The sequence below is a fragment of the Culex pipiens genome, chromosome 2 (genome assembly GCF_016801865.2).
Source record: "Culex pipiens pallens isolate TS chromosome 2, TS_CPP_V2, whole genome shotgun sequence".
Lineage (NCBI taxonomy): Eukaryota > Metazoa > Arthropoda > Insecta > Diptera > Culicidae > Culex > Culex pipiens.
Window position 1 is genome coordinate 173,907,321 of NC_068938.1, and position 16,491 is coordinate 173,923,811.

The 16,491-nt window shown below is 45.0% G+C and overlaps 1 protein-coding gene across 1 annotated transcript; it reads left to right on the plus strand.

The window, feature by feature from the left end:
- Positions 1–1,681: 1,681 nt before the first annotated feature.
- On the plus strand, positions 1,682–7,114 carry LOC120417012 (uncharacterized). The gene is made up of 2 exons (XM_039578949.2): positions 1,682–4,741; positions 4,814–7,114. The coding sequence occupies exons 1-2, from the start codon at positions 1,682–1,684 to the stop codon at positions 6,980–6,982; spliced, it is 5,229 nt and encodes a 1,742-aa protein (XP_039434883.1). The 3' UTR covers positions 6,983–7,114.
- The last annotated feature ends 9,377 nt before the right edge of the window (positions 7,115–16,491 follow it).

Genomic DNA, 16,491 nt, shown 5'->3' on the forward strand with positions numbered 1-16,491 from the left:
GTGGTTTTAGTGAAAATTGACGAAAATTGCAATTGCGGCGTAGGTCACCCAAATGGTAAAAAAAAACAAAAAATATAGGTCTAATTATTTCGGCCAAATAAGAAATTTATAACAAACATTGAATTACAAAATTTCTGAATCAATCTCCGGCTTCCAAAAACCTGTTTAGGCCTACTCCGACCCCAAATCGATGCCGATGTGTTTTTTTTTGTACTAAGCTTGCTGGGATTCCTATCTAGAAAGAACAAGAGAGCACACGGGCATCGAAATATTAAATTTGGGTAAAGATAGGATTGATTGTACAAGGTCTAAATTGTTATCAAAACTTCATCATTTGATCAAAATACTTTTGAAGTAGATTTACTTGATTTTCTACATTTGAATTGTTGAAATGTTTTTATTAAATAAAATAGTTTTTGACATTTCGTGTTAACAATTGTGGTGATAGTCAGACCTAAAATAAAATTATTAAAAATCTATTTTCATTAAAAATAGTCCTCGGGACTCTATGGGCGTAGCCCATGATTGTAAAAATATTATGTTTAATCACTGTTGTAAAAATATCAAACTTTCAGTTCTCAGAGATTACAAATATCATGCTCGGAATCTCATCTCCCAATTTGCACAGCCCTTTCTTCCATAGCGAAACTTTCAGCAAAAATAATTGCCGGTCCCTATCACGTGTCACATTCTCGCATTCACAATCATTCCCCCCAAAAGAGCGTAGCGTTCTTTCATTTCCGGTTACTGAGAAAACAAAAGAATCTTCAGCGAGTGAGCGTGAACGATCAAATGAGAAGGAGTGATAGACAAAGATTGATCTAGCTGGCATTCACAAGATATAAGAATAGAATTCACAAGCTAAAGTGATGGTCACAATACTCTTTGATATTTTGGGTGCAGGAATCATTAAATGTGTGATCGTTTTTTATCACTCATTTACAACACTGTGTTTAATCATGTCATAATTTAATTTCGAAAAGCTAAAACAAAAAAAATGCATAGACTTTTTGTTGGCGGCTTGACTGGCTGCGTTAATTTGACAACCCTGCTCGCCTGCCGCAACCAGCTTGCTGCGATCGAGCGCAACCCTACGAAACGTTTCTCGCGCGCAACGGCGCGACGTTACCGCAACGCTGAACGAACGACGAGACACGAACGACGACCGACGACGACGACGAGAGAAAAAACCGCCATTTTGCGGTACCAGTCTCTTTTCACCCTCGGTAGCGAGAACACGTAGTTTTTAACTTAGTTGTAATAAAGCTAGTTTTGTAGTGTTAAATCCGAGTGCGTTTACTTTTTTACCACACCCACGGCCAGTTCGAACAATCAAAGTACAGTCCACCCGTGAGTATTCCGCCAAACTTCCGTGGGGCCAACGTGCCGGCCCGAACATTGGTCCAATCGACCCGAATTTGGACATCCGGCGTGGATGTGGTAAAGAAGCCCGGTGAAAAGTGCGAGGCAAACGTGCCTCAGAGAACAAGCGGACAGTTCCCGCGAAAAGTCGCTCCGGTGAGAGACACGTAGCCGCGAGTGCAAAAGTGCGATTCCGGAACATTCGTGAACAATCCCGACGGAGGCAAACAGCCCTCATTTCCGTTCGCGAGTGTCCATAAGTACAAAGAAGAAGTGAAGAAACTTAACCTAAAAGTGCTAAAAGTGAGAAGGGTGGAAAATGCCGCCAAAAACCCCACGTACTCCGATGAAGAAGTCGGAGGAAGACATCCGCCAAGAAGAGTTTGAAGGCCTGGTCCACATCCGAGAACAGAAGGTGGAAAGGATCACTCGGATGAAGGAGGCGATCACCAGTGTGCCCAGAGGTGGGCGCACAGCCGCGACGGTAAGAGGAAACCAGAAGAAGCTGGAGTTGGTGAACAGCGAGTTCGACAGCGTCCATCAGCGGATCATCCTCTTGGCGAATGCAAGCTCTCGAGGTCAGCATGATGCCACGCAGCGGAAGTTCGAAGCCATCTACGATGAGCTCATCATGACCCTTGAGCAGTGGACCGATGACCTCACCCCCGCCGTCGCTGCAGGAACGTCTAACGCCCTCGCGCCAGCCGGCGCTCAACCGGTGGTCATCAACCAGCCGTTGCCGAGAATCATCCCTACGTTCGACGGCAAGTATGAGTCCTGGGACAGGTTCAAGATCATGTTCAAGGACGTGGTCGACCGGCCAAACGAACTTCCCAGGATCAAGCTCTACCACCTGGAGAAGGCATTGATTGGAAGCGCTCAGGGTGCGATCGACGACAAAACAATCCAGGATGGGAATTACGCGCATGCCTGGGAGATTTTGGAGGAGCAGTACGGGGACAAGCGGCGGATGATCGATCTGCACATCGGTGGCATGCTACGAGTCCAGAAGCTGGTCAAAGAGAGCCACGAGGAGCTGAGGTCACTCGTGCAGAACTTCAACGGACACGTCGAGAACCTCAAGTTCCTTGGCCAGCAGTTCACCGGAGTGTCGGAACAGATCGCCGTCTACCTCCTGGCACATGCCCTGGACGACGCCACGTACAAGCTCTGGGAGGCAACGATCAAGCGAGGAGAACTTCCGAACTACGAGGCGGCGATCCAGTTCTTGAAGGATCGTGTCTCCGTTCTGGAACGGTGGGAGAAAACCAACGAAGCGGCACCGAAGCAGCGACAAGCATCCAAGCCATACTCCAGCAAGCCAACCCAGAAGGCCAACGCGGCCACAACGTCGCAGCCGGAATCCCGGTGCGAGATCTGCGCTGAGCCACACCAAACCTTCAAATGCGCGACCTTCCTCGGGTACACGGTAGCCCAGCGCAAGGACAAGGCGAGGGAGAAGAACCTGTGCTACAACTGCCTGCGGCCAGGACACTCGACGAAAAGGTGCTCGTCGAAGTACACCTGCGGAAAGTGTCAACGGCGGCACCACACCACGCTGCACGAACCACGAGAGCAGCAAGAATCTACGACGAAGCCGGCCACTCCCCAGAGTGTGGCCACACCAGCGAATCAGCCACCAGTGAACCAACCCGCTGGTCCGCCTCATCCGACGTCCAGCCAAGCAACCTGTAACCACTCCCAGGCGGTCAAGACAGTAATGCTACTGACCGCGGTCGTCAATCTGCTCGACGACCAGAGCCAGCCTGTGCCTTGCCGCGTCCTACTCGACAATGGATCACAGGTGAATTTTATTACGCAATCGATGGCAAACCGCTTAAAACTAGAACGAGTGGCCGCAAATGTTCCCATCTGCGGCATCGGAGCTGTCAAGACGTACGCCAAGGAGTCGATCACGGTCGAGCTCCGCTCTCGGATCAGCAGCTTCTCCGTCGACGTCGATTGCCTCATCGTACCAAAGGTGACCGGAATGGTGCCAGCTGTACCGGTCGACATCAACGAGTGGCCGATTCCCGTCGGCATCCAGCTGGCCGACCCAGAATTCAACAAGCCGGACCGCATCGACATGCTTCTGGGAGTAACTATGTTTTTCCGGTTGCTAAAAACGGGACAGATGGAGTTGGCTGGAAATCTACCGGAACTGCGCGAGACTCACCTCGGTTGGGTCATCGCCGGAGATGTTGGAGACACAGCACCAAGCCCGCAGTACACACACACTGCCACACTCGACGACATCAACGAAGCGATCCAGAGATTCTGGCAGGTCGAGGACATCGAAAGTGTCACACAAGTTTCCACCGAGCAAGAGGAATGCGAGGCGTTCTTCGCGTCCACCCACAAGCGGGATACAACCGGCAGGTACGAGGTACGCTTGCCATTTCGTCCGGTCGTCGCAAAGCTCGACGACAACCGCAGCCTCGCTCTTCGGCGCTTCCTGTCGCTGGAGCGGCGACTCGCCCGGGACCCTAACTTGAAGCTGCAATACGGTGAGTTCATTAGAGAATATGAGGAACTGGGGCACTGCAAGTCGGTTGACGAGGCCGACGACTTACCAAACACGAGCCGCTACTACATGCCCCATCACGCGATCCTACGCCCCTCGAGCTCTACGACCAAGTTGCGGGTCGTATTTGACGCATCTGCAAAGATGTCTCCCACGAGCGTGTCCCTGAACGAAGCCCTTCAGGTCGGAGGCACTGTCCAAAGCGATCTGTTCTCCATCCTCCTTGCCTTCCGGAAGCACCCCGTCGCCTTCACTGCAGACCTCTCGAAAATGTACCGCCAGATTCGAGTGGCCCCGTCTGACACCCGCTTCCAGCGAATCTTCTGGCGGGCCGATCCATCTGAGTTCATCCGGGTCCTGGAACTCACCACGGTGACTTACGGTACGGCGTCCGCTCCCTTTCTTGCCACGCAATGTCTGGTCCAGCTCTGCGACGATGAAGGTGAACATTTTCCGCTAGCTGCCAAAATTGTGCGCGAGGCCTGCTACGTCGATGACATCCTCTCTGGTGCGAGCTCTCCCGAAGAAGCAATCGATTGTCTGACGCAACTGCAAGGCCTGCTCGGTCGCGGTGGATTTCCCATCCACAAGTGGACATCCAATGAGCCGGTGGTGATGGAACGCATCCCTGAGTGTGATCGCGAGAAGCTGATCGACCTGGACGGATTGGTCGGCGGTGTGGTCAAGGCCCTGGGGCTCTACTGGAGTCCAGGAGACGACGAGTTCCGTTTCACTGTTACGCAAGCCGAAGCAGATGCCACCAAGCGCCGTGTTCTCTCGGAGATCGGCAAATTCTACGACATACTGGGACTCCTGTCGCCAGTAATCATCAAGGCCAAGATCCTGATGCAGCGAGTCTGGCTTGCTGGTCTTTCTTGGGACGTTCTGTTGGAAGGCGGGATGATGGACACGTAACACCAATTCCAGTGTGCACTCCCCGACGTGCGCGACATCCGTATCCCTCGGTACGTGATCGGGCCTGGCAACCCGGGCCTAGAGCTTCACGGATTCAGCGACGCCTCCAAGGTCGCCTACGGTGCGGTGACCTACGTTCGCAGTCTGCTCCCGAACGGCAAGTGCAAGATGAGGCTGCTCTGCAGCAAATCGAAGGTGGCGCCAACCAAGCCACTGGACATCCACCGACTGGAACTGCTTGCCCTCCGACTACTCTCGAAACTGGTGGTGAAGGTCATCGCGGCGCTGAACCTACCCTTCCGACACGTGGTGCTGTGGTGCGACAGCCAAGTTGTGCTTGCGTGGCTCAAGAAACCGCTGGACCTACTTCAAACGTTCGTGCGCAACCGCGTCGCGGAGATCCGGAGAGAGACCGGCGGCTTCATCTTCAAGTACATTCGTTCCAAGGACAACCCGGCCGATCTGATCTCGCGCGGCATGTTTCCTGCCGCCCTGATGAATTGCAATAAGTGGTGGGAAGGTCCAGAGTTTTTGGAGTCCGTCGAGTACGAGGAAGAGCCTGCAATCGAGATACCGGACAGTGAGTTGCCTGAGATGCGTAAGGTGAAGTTGGTTACCCTGCTGGCCTGCAACACGATCGAGTTTCCGATCTTCGAGAACTGCAGCTCATTCCGGAAGCTGCAACGGATAATGGCGTACGTGCTGCGTTTCGTGACCAACTGCAAGATCAAGAACTCCTCGGAACGAACCCGTCTACGTCATCTCACCGTTCCTGAGCTGCGGTCGTCCCTTAAGCTAATCGTGAAGGTGGTGCAGCACGACGTGCTGTCTCAAGAGATCCAGCAAGTGGCTGAGAACGACACGGCCGGGCGTCTCCAAGGTTTGACGCCGTTCCTACACGAAGGCCTCCTACGAGTGGGAGGAAGACTGCAGCACTCCGAGCTGCCGTTCGCAGCCAAGCACCAGCTGATCCTGCCCAAGCACCGAGTTACCAACCTGATTGTCAAGGCCTTCCACGAAGAGCACCTGCACGCGGGGCCGTCGTCCCTGCTCGCGATCCTGCGCAGACAGTTCTGGCTGCTCGACGGACGGTCGACAGTTCGGAGCGAGACGAGAAGCTGCGTGACGTGCTTCCGCGCGAAGCCACGCAGTACGAGCCAGCTGATGGGAAGACTGCCGTCCTGCCGAGTGACGGAGAACCTTCCGTTCGACGAGGTCGGCGTGGACTACGCCGGTCCAATTCTTGTGAAGATAGGAACCCGGAAGCCGCAGATCGTCAAGGCATACTTTGCCGTCTTCGTGTGCATGGCAACCAAGGCGATCCACCTCGAGCTGGTCTCGGACCTCACGACCGAGGCATTCCTGGCCGCCCTCCAGCGCTTCGTCAGCAGACGCGGCGTGCCGCGTCGGATCCATTCCGATAACGGCACAAACTTCAAGGGGGCCAAGACTGAACTGCACGAGCTGTACGTTCTTTTCAACGAGCGCGAATTCAACGACCGGGTCCAGACGTACTGCCAGCCCAAGGAGATAACCTGGTCGTTCATCCCACCCGGCGCGCCGAACTTCGGTGGCCTTTGGGAGGCCGCTGTAAAGAGCACGAAGTATCACCTGAAGCGGATCCTCAAACACGCCAAGCTTACCTTCGAGGAGTACGCCACCGTGCTCGCGGAGGTCGAGGCCGTGCTCAACTCCAGACCGCTCTTTGCTACATCCACTGACCCAGCAGATCCAGAAGTTCTGACGCCGGGACACTTCTTGATTGGCCGCCCTCTCACGGCCATTCCGGAACCGGCGTACGAGGGAATACCGACGAACCGGCTGTCCAAGTGGCAGCACCTGCAGCTCTTGCGCGAACACTTTTGGAGAGCCTGGAGACGGGACTACTTGACGACCCTCCAGCCAAGAGGAAAGAACCGGAAGGAGAAGCCAAACGTCCGTCCGGGAATGGTGATCCTGCTGGAGGAGAAAGACGCGCCACCGTTGGATTGGAGGTTGGGAATCGTGACGCAGACCTACCCTGGACCGGACGGTTTCGTGCGAACTGCGGATGTGAAGGTCGGTGGAACCGTCATCCGGCGACCGATCTCAAAGCTATCCGTGTTACCAATCCTGGACAACGAGCCGGAAAAATCTGCTGAGTCTTCGTCCCAGCCCGGGGGGAGGATGTTGGCGGCTTGACTGGCTGCGTTAATTTGACAACCCTGCTCGCCTGCCGCAACCAGCTTGCTGCGATCGAGCGCAACCCTACGAAACGTTTCTCGCGCGCAACGGCGCGACGTTGCCGCAACGCTGAACGAACGACGAGACACGAACGACGACCGACGACGACGACGAGAGAAAAAACCGCCATTTTGCGGTACCAGTCTCTTTTCACCCTCGGTAGCGAGAACACGTAGTTTTTAACTTAGTTGTAATAAAGCTAGTTTTGTAGTGTTAAATCCGAGTGCGTTTACTTTTTTACCACACCCACGGCCAGTTCGAACAATCAAAGTACAGTCCACCCGTGAGTATTCCGCCAAACTTCCGTGGGGCCAACGTGCCGGCCCGAACACTTTTATTGTATGATTATAACTCGATTAAACAAGCCAGGAGTTTTTTTAGGTACAAGAACCTTGGCCTTGGCATATTTTTGTATTTTCTAATTTAGAATAGCACTTTTATTATGAAGCTATTAGAAAGCAACAATTTGAAAATAAGTTTTTTAAAATCTATTAACGTCAATTAGGCCGATGCAAACATTTTTCAAAGTTTTTGTCCCTCGGCTCTGGTCGGGGTCGAGGGGGGGTCAAAAAAATAAAAAAATATAAAAATTTAAATAACAAGCCATAATCTCTACATTTGAATGCCAAAAGAGTTTTAAAATGCATTTTACACTAGTTCAGTTGTTTTGCAATCATTAGTCTTCAAAAAATGTAAGATTTGACGAAAACAAAAATTTTAGCGAAAACAAACTTTTTGCGACATTAAACATTGAAAAATTTCAAAAATTCTAAGGTTTTTTAAACAAACCCAAGCATGTTAAAAATGATTCTGAACGCAAGGGAATACATTTTAAATTGATTTCACCTGATTGCACTTAAGTTTTCATTGAAACTTTGAAGTTTTTTGAGAAAATATTTGTTTTGACTCGATTATCCGAAATTTCGATTATCCGAAGGTTTGTATGTTGGCCTATTAGATTACAAAATGCATTTTTTAAATGTTTCATCACCGCTATTTTAGCCACCATCTTGTATTTACAAATTTTGAATCACTTTAGGGTAGTTTAGGGGTCATACATACATATCCTAAGTGAAATTTTTCCAAGGCAATCGAGTCTGAATTGTTTAACCCAAAAATGAAATCACCAAGTTTGCCTTTAATTTTGAATTGTCCTCGATATATTTTTCTAAATCCTTTTCTAAACATTTTATTTCGAAAGTGGAAGAGCGGGTGCAAAAAGATCTCCCCTCCCCTCCACAGTTTGAGATTCTGAGTTAAAGTTAAATGAAAAGCTGATACATTAATCTGATATAACCGAATTCAGCCATGCAATTCGGACATTGATCGTTTTGTACTCCGTAGATTGATCAGCTCAACGCCCACCTCCTGACAGGTTTGATTGATGTATGATAGTAGATTAGCAGATCAAAATCACCGCAACTTTCCTGTCTGACTCCAATCGCCAAAAAAAAAAACTTCAAGCCTCGGCTGATGAAAGTTCCAGGTCAACCTTGAACCTACTGCCCCAAGATAACATGCGTTATTGCAAAATCACCCTCCCCGTTCTGGGGACAGTTGAAAAATGTTAAGCTCATTAATAATAATCCCCGCCCGAAAGTAAGTCAAGTTTGATAAAAATCTGCGTCGCTCGAGCGCAAAAAGACCCAAAAAAGGTTCGTAGCTTATCTCGATTGAAATCTCTCTCTCGGCTGTTTTTTTTTGTTTGCTTCGCCATGAAATTAATGTTATAATTTGGCGTGGCCCGGCACATTTCTTCTGCGATTGATGACTCGAATTAGTGCCGGGGTGCAGACAGAGCGTTACACAAACGCACAAACATGCATTTATTGAGGAATTTAAAGAAAAGAGCAAACATATATTTTCGGCGAATTTTCCCACACTTTTTATACTCCTCATTTGACACGGGGTGTGCGGCCCTGGCCGTGTGGCACCTGTAACACAAAAGGCACCAAATGGAGTGCAAAAATTTGTATAATTTGGTAAATTCCTAAATTGAGACGTTACGCAGCGCGCATCATCAGCGCATAATCGGTTGGAGAAAATACTCAAAAAAAGAGAGATATCGGCCGACCCAACCCTTTGAAGTGATACCAATTTTCGTCGGTTTGAGGCGCCAAGTCGAGCAGCGTGCCTAATAATTCAACTCATCTACAGTTTTTTTTTTGCTTCAACTGACTCAGTGTTTCTCTGTTTTGGTGGAGATCAAGATATATAAAATTCCAAAATGTAAAATACACCAAATGATGTGCGAAAAAACAACTCATTTTTTCACCTGCGTGAAATGGCTATTTTCGCATGCATAATAACACACGTGGGCTGGCTATTTTTTTGTGTTCGAATCAGCTCGATCTGCTCGCCCAACGAGCGCCACGTGGTAAGTGTTTTTTTCAAACTTTTGTTTGCGCACCCTGCGATGAAGCATAACACACCATCATTGATGGGCGCCATACGCATCACTTTAGCGAGATTAAATGTTGTGCTGAGCCACCCTCAAATATTTCTGCGCGGCTGGGTGGTCGTTTAAGTTATGTTTATCTAATAAATTGCGATCAATTTCGTAACTTAAATGGATACCAAGTTGGATGTTTAGTTTAAATCAAAAGGTAAACGATCAGATACGATTTCGCAAATCGACTTTTCTTTGCATTTTTATTATTTGAATGAAACATTGTTAATGCATTCCCTATGTTTAAAAGCTATTTGGCATTTTCGTTATCGTTATTCCGATAATCCTATCGGCGATAATTTTATCGATGATAACGGACGATAACTTATATTTAAAATATATTTCTAAAATTGACTAAAACCAACCAAATTATGTTGAATTTTCATGCTTCCTCTTAGTAAATAGTTTTTTGATAATATGGTAAGCTTCAAAGTATTATCGTTATCATCCCGACGATAACGATAGAACTATCATTATCGTTATCGAACCTCGATAATTTTATCGTTAACAACCTTGGTATTTTTATAGAATGCTCCATACAATTTTGCAGGCTGCCAATACAAAATGGGCATATGAATATTCGAAAATCTGTATCTTGTGAAAGGGAATTCCTGATCGATTTGGTGTCTTCAACACAGCTGTAGGTTATGATTGAGACTTAAAAAAATAGGTACATGGAAAAAAAACTCCCGACTTTTTATTTGAATGTTTATCACTCAAAGTGAAATTCACTTTTTTTAAAATTTTCATTTTTTTAGGGAACTAAAAAAGGCATTTTTTGTGCTAGTATGGTGTAACACAGTGATTCTCAACCTTTTTCGATCCATTCCCCCCTTGGTTGATTTTCATTCCAATTAATTTTTAACCAATTTGTATCATTGTACAAATATTATAATTTTGGATGTTTGTAGAATGATTATTCAATTCAATTCGGTTTTATTAGTGAATAATCATGTTACAATTAGTTCATTCGCAGTACATAACAGAGTTTTGGAGTTCCTTTCAGCTGTGTGTTAAATCTCAATCCATTTTGGAACGATTATTGCTTATGACTAAGAGATTACCAAAAGTAAGAAAAAAATTAGAAAAAAACTTACTGAAATTGCAAAGGAAAGGGGATAGAAATAGAAAAAGCTTAAACTAGATCACAGTATTTTTTATCTATTGTAGATGTGCTTAATCATTAGCTCCCCGAGGGCCAGAAATTGCTCCGCCTTGTTACGGCAGGTCCGGAACCGCGTCATCATTTCACCCGCTAGAGCAAAAAACTCCGGCAAGGTGAAGAGATCTTCTCCGGTAACCTCTTGCTGGGCCGCATCGCCGCTACCGGCAGCGACCACGCTGGCGAACGATCGACCCCATCCAGAAGGAAACGCTGAGTTGTCCGCTGGAACCGTACGCTGTCCAGCTGCAGGAACGGTTGCGCTCGTATTCCGCTGAGAAGGGTGGGATGCTGCTGCTTTCTTCTTCCTCTTTTCCTGCTCCTCGAGGTACGCCTTGCGCGCGACGCATCCGCGGTAATTACCGGTATGGTTGCCGTCACAGTTGGCGCACTTGATGCGCGCCTTGGTGTGCTCTGCCTTGTCCCCCAAGTCCGCCTTGCACGGCAGTGCACACTTCTCCGAGAGGTGTGTTTCACCGTACTTCACGCAGCGGGGCGGGAAGTTGCAGTTCCGCGAGCCGTGGCCGAACTTCTGGCAACGGTGGCATTGTGCTACGTCCATTGGATTTTTGGAGTAAAACCGCCAGTTTACCCAAAAACCGTCCAACGCCTTAGTCCGTCGCAGGTCTTGGATTTTGACGGTGCCGCGGTCGAAGTACAACAGGTACAGAGTGTGTGTACCTGTGACTGTTGTCTTGCGCGAGAGCACTTTTATCTCCCGTGGCGTTATTCCGGCACCCGAGAGGTGTTCCTTCAGGTCGGCGATTGGGCGGTCTTGGTAGCCCTGCAGGACTACCTTAACCGCGGTCTTCTCAACTGGATCGAATGTGTAGAACTTGAAGTTGCTACACTTCAGTTCTTTCACCACCAGGTCGAAATTCTTTTTGTTGAAAGTAATCACTTGTACTTTCGATTTTCCAATTTTCAAACTATATTGGAGGCCTTCCAGCAACTCGTCAACATCGTCCGCCAACGTGTCCAAAACAAAAATTGGAGGTGGTCGTCGTTCCTTCGGAGAATTATCTTTTTTTGTCGTACTACCTTTTTTGAGTGCACGTCTATCATCGTCGTCGTCGTCGGTAGTGCTGCTACCGTCGGTGTTGTTGTTGTTGGTTTCCTCGTCACTCAGCCTCGCGAACTTGTTACTGGTGGGAATGTTGGCGGATGTTGATGCGCCACCGGTCGACAGATTGCCGGAAGTACCTGAGCGGAGTCTGCTTCTTATAGGGCTGCGATCCTGGACACGGTAATTAGCGTGCAATCACTCCGGATTGAATCCATCAGCGCACACGCTCCCCTGCGCGATGGCGGACGACGCGGCGGCGTTTTTTTTTTTTCGAAATTAAATATGTCTTTATTGAACATTCTTATAATAATTACATTTCTTTTACATGATAAGTGGTATGGCCTAATGCTCTTCATCTTTGTTGTATTTTTCGTTTTATTATTAACTGATCACATTTATTTATTTGCTTCAAATTGTTTTACATTATTGCATTGAATTGAATACATTTGGGTAAAAAAGAAAAAAAAATCACTTTAACAGCTAATCCTAACCTAAAACTAAAAAAATAAATCCATTGAAATATTCAAAATCACTAGAACGAGTAAACTACGAACTGTATTTTAAGATGAATGCTCCAAGAGTTCTTACTTGTTCCTGGCGAGTTTTGCACCCACGCAGAGTTGTTGTCATCTCGATGAAAATGTTCAGAAGTTCTTGTGGTGAAAACAGGTCACTACTGCCTTCACCCGTTGATGTTGGTTGGTTTTCCCTCGGTTGCTGACTGAAGCCTGGAGGTGTTGTATGCTCTGCAACTCTTTGCCGCTGATTCAACGGCAATGGCTGCAGATTTGGAACCACTCGAACAGATCCCGCTCCAGGTGACGCCAAAGCAGGAAAATCCACGTCCGTGTATGCTGGTGGTGTTTTGCGACGATTTGGTTGGTGCCTCGTCGTCGCTTGCTGCCGAATTTTTACAAACTCAGCACGTTTTGGGCAGCTCCGATTCTTGGTAGAATGGTCGCCGCCGCAATTGAAGCATTTCGCTTCGATGTTCTCGTTGATTGTTTCGCAAGCTTGTGTTTTGTGCTCACCTCCGCAGGTTGCACAACGACTCTTGATGAAACAGTTCCTTCCACCATGTCCAAACTGCAAGCAGTTCGAACATTGCGCCACGTCACGGTGCACTGGCCGATAACGTTCCCAAGTCACGATGATGTTGAAAATTGCCCGAACTGCTTTCAGCTCAGACGGCGTTGTCGATCCTTTCTCGAGATGAACCAGGTACAGTTGATCACGATACTTGATGTCCTTGTTGTGTCTCGTCATCTTGAAGACTTCGATCACGTTCAACTTAAGAGTTTTGAGCTCTTCTTTCAGCACACTCACATCCATGTCGTACAAGCCACGGAGGCCTGTTTCATGGGGCGTTTACCTGGATCGTCATGGCTGTAGTATTCAATCTTTGTGTTGTTCAGGAAATCCCGAACGTAGTTGTAATCCTTTCTGGTAGGTAGCAGAATTTTGAGTCCATCAGCACACAAGCGAATGGAAGCTCGTAAAGCACCAGATTTGATAAACCCGGTCAGCCACTTTCGCACCGAATCCGGTGACGATGTTTTCACAAAAATGGGCTACAACTTTTCCCGTCGTTCAAATTCTTCCTTCTCGCTCACATCCACAGGGAGGGTAGCGAACTGGTTTCCAGACAATTTTTGAGCGTCCTTGCTCAAACTGCCTGGCTTTGCAGGTAGCGCTTCGGCATTCTTTAGCTTCTTCAAATCTGCCGATCCTGCTGGTGAGGACCACCTCTTTTTCTTGCCCTGAGGCATTTTTGCACTTTTTAAGCACTTTTCAGGAGCTAAAATCCAGGAGAACCTCACTGAATGATGGTCCACAAAGGAGTGACGCGGTGGCGTTGTTTTGTTTACCTTTTTGCACTCGGCCGGTAGACGAACTTCGCGGGTTTTTCGAGGCCGCACTCGAACTGCCACGGCCACGGCCGGCCTTCGGCATGCTGGTGGAGCAAACTCGCGGGTAATCACGGTCGATTGCGGCGGAAAATTCGAAAAAAACTTCTAGAGCACTGAGCACTTAACTGCTGCTTGCTCTGGAGGCTACACGCAGAATGATGTAGAATGATTACATTTTTGACGACAAACATTTTTTCTATGCTCTTTACAATTTAGAAATAGGTTATTTTCTATAATTTTCCAATAACTGTTCATATTTAATGTAATTTAATTTAATATTTGTTCATTAATCTTTTTAAACTAAATGCAAATACCAACATTTTTTTATCGGTCACAGACATTAATAAAAAATAATAATTCAAGGAAGTATATTTTAACTGAAAATTCTATGATTTTCAAAAGTTCAATCAATGCTTTAAATCATGGAAAACTCCCAGAAATTTATGTAGATAATTTTCTCTAAAAGAAAAAAAAACGAATGAATGCAAAACTTCACACATATATTTTATTCAAGTGTTGCCCCAGTTTAAAAGAATTCAAATTTGATTTAATTTTCAAAGAATTGTTTATGTTTCAACTGAATATAACAAAAATAAAAATAACTAACACAAAAAATAGAACAGCTTAAGGTAGAAACAATCCAAAAAACTCGAGAAAATTCCTAATTTTTTGCATCCTTAGGAACTGTTTATTTGAATTGTAGAATACAACTCATTTTCAATTTTTTATTTTCATTTTTCTAAATACAACTCATTTTCAAAAATAGGAATATCAATATTTTTGAACGGCTCATGTTTCAAGAAAAGTTAAAAATTCACAGAAATTGATTTGAGAAAACCCATTTTTTAATTACCTGATCATGTTTGAGAGGATGCAAAAAACTCACAAATTTATTTAAAATATTATCTTTAAAAAAGTAATGCTAAAACCTGTTTTTTTATGTTTAGGATTTGTAAGCTTTAAAAAAATAAATATAAGGAAATAAAATTGCTGTTGTTATTTATCCAATGAATTCGCATATGTTCAAAAAATATTGTTATCATTAAAGTTTTAAAGAAACGGCCAGATAAGTATTTTATTTTTTTGCAGAGAATTTCAAAAACATTGGATTTCTATTGCATCCTCATTCCCCCCAAGGATGGCCAAATTCCCCCCCAGGGGGGAATTCCTCACCAGTTGAGAAACACTGGTGTAACATCTAGTACAAGAGCTTTGATTTTGAAAAAAAATTTTTTTGGAAAAATCTGAAATATTGTCAAACACAATTCTGAAAATCATAATTAGATGTATAATCAGTTTTGCAGTTGAAACGTTTTAAAGTTACAGGCATTTTTAAGGTGTTTTTTATCAGTTTTTTGCAGTTTAAAAATACTTCATGAAGAAAAAGTACCCCCGCAAAAAATATGTTCAATAAGCTGAGAATTTTTTTTTACCTTGAAATTTTGTTTGGGGCCATCCATAAACCACGTAAAACAACGTGTTATGACAATTGCCATTACCAAAAAAAAACTTATTTGTATGGAACGTGGACAATCGTCAAAGCTCCTCCCCCTTGAATGTCCTTTAAGTGGTTTATGGATAGTCCCTCGACAAAATTTTCAAAAACTTAAGCTCGGACTAAAAATAATAAAAGAGAGTTAAAAAAAGTTTTAAAACCGCTTCTTTTTACCGTTACTCAATCTCATCTAATCCAATCTAATCTACCTAATCCAATCTTGTCTAATCTATTCTAATCTAATCTAATCTCATCTAACCTAATCTAATCTAGTATAATATAATCTGATTTAATCTAATCTAATCTAATCTAAACATACGCTCCCATTTACCGTTACTGAGCTGTAAAAATTGGAAAGATTTGACATTTTATAAGACATATGACATTTCTTTCGAATTTTTATAAACCTAGAGAAAAAAAAATGTTATGTACATATACATAAGGAATTTGCTTGCGTTCTTCCCAAGGTATCAGAATAAAATGTGATAGTTTTGGCCTGAACGTATTTTTTTCGGAAATTTTAGCTAATTTCCTATAAGAAGAACCCTTTGAACGTTTGCTTCAATGTGAAGATTTTGAAAATATTTTCGTTAATCCTCTACGACCTAACAATTCACCAAAAATATTTTTTGAACCAATTTTTGATCTTCAAAAGTCAACAGAAAGAAGAGCAACTCTCTACGAAATCGGCCGATTTCGACCATTTTTTCGGCAAAGTTGTAGGTATTGTTGAGGACAATTGAGAAAAAAATATGTACACGGAAAAAAAAATTTGCAGATTTTTTTATCAACTTTTTTTTCACTAAAACTCAATTTCTCAAAATACGTATTTTTTGATTTTCGAGATTTTTTGATATGTTTTAGGGGACTAAAATCCGCAACTTTTGAGCTATAGAGAAACATGGTCAAAAAATCTGCTGCCAAGTTATAAATTTTTGAAAAAATTGTGATTTTTGGAAAAAATCCAAATTTCATGCAAAAACAAATTTGAATACACATTGAATATTACGCCCATTTAAAATGTTAGTCTTGATTTAATATTTTTCAAAATATTTTTTTCGAAAAGATCGGAAAATTTCACGAATGTTTCATGCATCAACATTAAAAATCAAACCATTAGTTGCTGAGATATCGACAATAGAAAATGGTGGGTTGTTTTGGTGAGACTTAGAAAACTTCAATTTTCGTGTTTCTTTTTCTTAAAGCGGCTGTCCCAAGTAACCGCGAGGCACTAAATAGCGGCATTAAATCAGCATTATATTGGCATTTAATACCAGCAAATAATGCTTCAAAACATTAAATCAGCACTTTTTCCTTGAGAAATATTTCAAGTGGCGCACAGTGATGCCGATTTAATGCCTCACCGAAAGCTCGAACAAAAAAAA

Excerpts from the sequence above, each read along its gene's own strand:
- LOC120417012 (XM_039578949.2), top strand. The coding sequence starts at position 1,682 with ATGCCGCCAAAAACCCCACGTACTCCGATGAAGAAGTCGGAGGAAGAC. Across the intron at positions 4,742-4,813 it reads CCAAGATCCTGATGCAGCGA|TGTGCACTCCCCGACGTGCG; the intron begins GTCTGGCTTGCT and ends CACCAATTCCAG.